Here is a 4234-nt window from a genome sequence, read left to right as displayed (position 1 = left end):
TGATATTGATAGAAGATAAAACGTGTAATAATAGGTACTTGAAATATCAAAGTACAATTTCTAATCTTCATTTGCACACAAATCAGTTCTAAATGAGAAATATAATAAAAAATACGTTAAGTGGTACGCATTCAGCAACTTTTCCCTAAATGTGAACTTTACATTACAAAATTATAATACTGAGAAAAACGGTAAACGAGAAAATGATAACTTAAAAGCAGAGAATGAAAGTATGCATTAGCTTTTATCGTTATTTTGATATAGTAACAATTTGATAATGATATTACGAAGTTTTTATGACAGTAACGGTAATTCCTGAGTTGCAAAAGTCAAACGCTATCTCTAAAGGGTTAAAAAAGTTATTATAGAATCAAATAATTATTTAATTGTAACTCGTTACTTTTATTTGTTACTTGTAACGAAAAAAATAATTCACCTATGTATTATAAGTTATTTATTACCTTTTTTAGCCATAACGCCTAATGGAACAAGTCAATTTTTTAAATGATTTTCGTAACTTTAACGCAATCAATAGAAAATTTAGCCGATATCAAATCAAACGGTCCGAAAAATCAATCGATACCGATTTGATTTCGTGTTATGAACAATGGTGAAGTTCTCTTTACGAGTGTTACAATATGATCTCAATTCATATTCGTTGAACGATCCGTGAAGTGTGAGTCAATTATGATATCTATTCCAGAATTTTACTTAGTACTACAAGAATTCTTGTCATGTTATATTGAAAAATATTAAAATTTAAATTATGTTCAATTAAAGTACTCGAATTATGAATTTATGCTATGTATAATAAATTATGAATTTAGTTACTTTATCGACTTTCGTTTCAGGGAAACGTAGCATGAATGTATGTCTTTAAATCCAAACGGATTAGTTGTTGGAATGTTTTTCGAATATCAGAACTAAAAATTCTCATTATATTACAAAAATTACATCAAAAAAAGCTTATAAGGTAATGCGATTCTTCAGTAAATCATAACGCGTAACAACTTACTTTTTAAAATGACTTTCTTAACTTTAGCATAATCTTAGTGTTTAATTAGATATTACTGTTTTCAGTCATAAAGAATACAACGTTATTACCAAATTGTTCATATAAAAATTAACCGTGAAAAAATTTAAAATTTTGTCTCGAAACCGTTTTGTCTCGAAAAATTTAGAAATATGAAAACCAAAAATACTTAAGGGACATTAATTCTGTACAGTAAAATGTAATTTGATAACTTGAGACCTCTTTAATGAAAACGAGTCTCACATATTTAATACTACGAATTAAGTACATAGATAAAATGTGACGTATGGAATTTTTCTTTGATCTTTATATCCACAATATTTTTCATATAATTATGTATCTACTTCAGAATTTTACTCATATCGAAAAATATTAGAATTTAAATTGCTTTAATTAAAGTAATTAAATTATGAATTTATGATATATAAATTATTAATTTAGTTACTTTGTCAATTTTTGTTTCAAGGAAACGTAACAAGGTTCTATACCTTTAAATCCAAAGAGATTAATTATTAGAACGTTTCTCGAATATTAAGAACTCTACGTCCTCATAAATAATTAAAAATGTCAAAGAAAGCTTATAAGATATTGTAATCCCATATGACGTCTTCGTCACAATAGTGTGCTAGGTAACATTATATATAAATTTCTGTTTACATATGAGAGAACGTAATGGCCTAGTTTATGATTAAAATGGCATTTAGTTATGATACTTGTAAATGTATATTTTCCGCTACATTGAAGTAACCTTCATATTCCGTCGTATCCGGAGTAGTATCGCTAATAAATTGTCCGCCTGCTCCATAATTATTGAAACAATGGAACTCGCTTCTATTATACAGATTCTGAAAAACGAACAACTAAAGAATATCATTACTTCGGTATGTTTAAATTTTCGTATTTAGACGCAACTGATGCGTTCAATGATTAAACAATTGAGAAAGATTTCTCTATTTTAACTGAACTTAATAATCGCAAATTAAAATTTGACAGAAGCTGAATGATAAAAGTAATTGCATTAATAATTATTAAATAAACAAGTAAATTTCTAATGATATTTATCTATGATAAATAATATAATATGATAATTTTAAGATCAATGATTTTTAGTCTCCGCATAACTGGGACAAATAACTTACAAGATCGTAACGTTGTTCCTGATTAAATAGTAGTGGTTGACGGTTAAATATTGTGCCAACGGCTACCATATCTGACTCTAGACATATCTCGGTACATTGCTGTGCTCTAACAAAATCGGGAAATGATAATATCGGCTCCTGATATTCATCCCACATAAGGTTACACGCCACACGTCCGTTTGTCATTTTTAGAACACCACCTAAAGCTTTGAGGACAGACATATAAAATTATCTGATTGTCTTTATATGTCCTTTATCATCTGTATACATCAGACTACTAATTACCAACAGTTTTCCAATTTCTTCCATAATGTTCATAAAGGACCGTTTGCATTGAAGTTATGATGTCTGTATCACTTTTTTTTCGACCTTTGGCACGCACTCTGATAACAGGGCCTTCCCTACCCTCGCTGATAAAGAAGTTGCCCTTGCAGGTGTATATCATTTGGTTAGGATCAGTTAACTTTTCTATTCTTGTCTGTCCATTACGCAATTCTGCGAAAATAAGACGACTCTCGTTCCTAATACCCATAGGTGCTGTGTACATTGCATTCATAATGAGCTACAACAATTATCAGGTTTATGAGAAACAGTAACAATGTCAAAGAAGTCGTGTGTATGATAAAACATAATTGAAGCTCAATAGAATAAACTGAATAGTATTAAATCAATAGAATAGAATTATGAAGCAGCGGTAAGATAACGATCATTTGATGATATGATTCGTAAATTATCTATCGTTACCTCGTCAGTTATGTAGCAAAGACATATTATCAGAACTTTTTATTGTCATAATAGTATTATCCATATGATCATGAAAATGTGAATATATTGATAATACATACATGTCCGTAATAAGGCATGGTTGGTTTTGTAGCGAAAGTAGATCCGATGATAAAGGAATCACGAATGCTGCCTGTGAATACTTTTAGAATATCCCGTGTTCTATGCTTCCACGGTGTATGTACATCGTGACGAAGGAATTCTACTAGCGACGTGTTGCCACCTAATCCTGTATGAATTATTCATTCTTAAAGATGCTCCATTTAATGACAAATTAGACGCTTTGTTGTGATTTCTTACCTACTCCGGCAAGATTATATGGTGCTGTAGTTAAATCAGGGCAGCTAGCTATGTCGACTCTCACATCGTGAAACAGGGGTTGCATTCCATTTTGCAGAACTATTATTAGATATCACATGCATCAAATACGATGTATTTCGTGAATTAAATAATCAACATTGTATACACATACCATCAGCAATTTCTAAGATGTTCGGTGGCATCATAGGATAGATAGCGTACGGTAGAACGTTGGATGTACAATCATTCCCATTTGGCCTATTTTCTGCCATAATGCTAAATTTAGAACTGGAACACAAAACTATTAAATTTTTACTGAAAGCTACGTGTAATGGTTCACAAATTATCATATTATAATACTAATTTAATGTTTGACCTGAGAAATGTTGATATTAACGAGCTATTTGAAATATTATAAAGTTGGGGGGATAGTTCCTGATTGATTATACTTACCTAGCTGTACTGTAATATGTACGTTATTGCTAAGTTTGGTGCATTTCTAAACGAAGGAAAATTTAATTTATTTATTAACATTGTAAATGGACTATAATGTTTATTATCTCAATCTTAAATTATTGTTATAATATACGCTTAAAAATAATAATAAATTTTATATTTTTAAATGATACAATTGGTAAAGGATAGTGATTTATTTAAAAATTATCAAATACTCCAAACCTTTGAGCGATAGTATATGATGGGTTTACATGTGATAATTTTACTGAGAAAGGATTGTAAGGCGTGGAGAGGAAAATTGAATTGTCGCCTTATGCCACGAAAGAAGGAATCTCCTTGTAAGAAAGGAACGAGATCCGAAGGGAACGATATGTCGTCTTTCAGGATCGTAAGGATAATCTGAGAGTCAGGACAGGATTATCTGCACGAGCTAAAGAATAGCTTAAGGAAGGGCGAAGAAATAGGCTCTTGTACTTGGTATAAAATATCACACAAGGTTTTATTCCGACTTTACGTGTCGTGG

General features: G+C 30.4%; 1 protein-coding gene across 1 annotated transcript; it reads right to left on the bottom strand.

Moving 5' to 3' along the window:
- Positions 1-1713: 1713 nt before the first annotated feature.
- Positions 1714-3945, bottom strand: LOC108759813 (ester hydrolase C11orf54 homolog). Its single transcript, XM_018505452.1, has 8 exons — positions 3934-3945; positions 3709-3754; positions 3428-3543; positions 3256-3354; positions 3018-3184; positions 2458-2734; positions 2173-2378; positions 1714-1878 (listed from the first exon to the last, which is right to left on the bottom strand). The coding sequence occupies exons 3-8, from the start codon at positions 3525-3527 to the stop codon at positions 1738-1740; spliced, it is 990 nt and encodes a 329-aa protein (XP_018360954.1). The 5' UTR covers positions 3528-3543; positions 3709-3754; positions 3934-3945; the 3' UTR covers positions 1714-1737.
- Positions 3946-4234: the final 289 nt, after the last annotated feature.

The sequence above is a fragment of the Trachymyrmex cornetzi genome, unplaced genomic scaffold (genome assembly GCF_001594075.2).
Source record: "Trachymyrmex cornetzi isolate Tcor2-1 unplaced genomic scaffold, Tcor1.1 scaffold2052, whole genome shotgun sequence".
In the NCBI taxonomy this organism is placed as follows: domain Eukaryota; kingdom Metazoa; phylum Arthropoda; class Insecta; order Hymenoptera; family Formicidae; genus Trachymyrmex; species Trachymyrmex cornetzi.
This window is presented reverse-complemented; position numbering and strand designations above follow the sequence as displayed.

Coding starts and splice junctions, on each gene's coding strand:
- LOC108759813 (XM_018505452.1), bottom strand. CDS start 3,527: ATGGCAGAAAATAGGCCAAATGGGAATGATTGTACATCCAACGTTCTA. Junction 3,355..3,427: donor CATCTTAGAAATTGCTGATG/GTATGTGTATAC, acceptor ATCTAATAATAG/TTCTGCAAAATGGAATGCAA. Junction 1,879..2,172: donor AGGAACAACGTTACGATCTT/GTAAGTTATTTG, acceptor TTCGTTTTTCAG/AATCTGTATAATAGAAGCGA.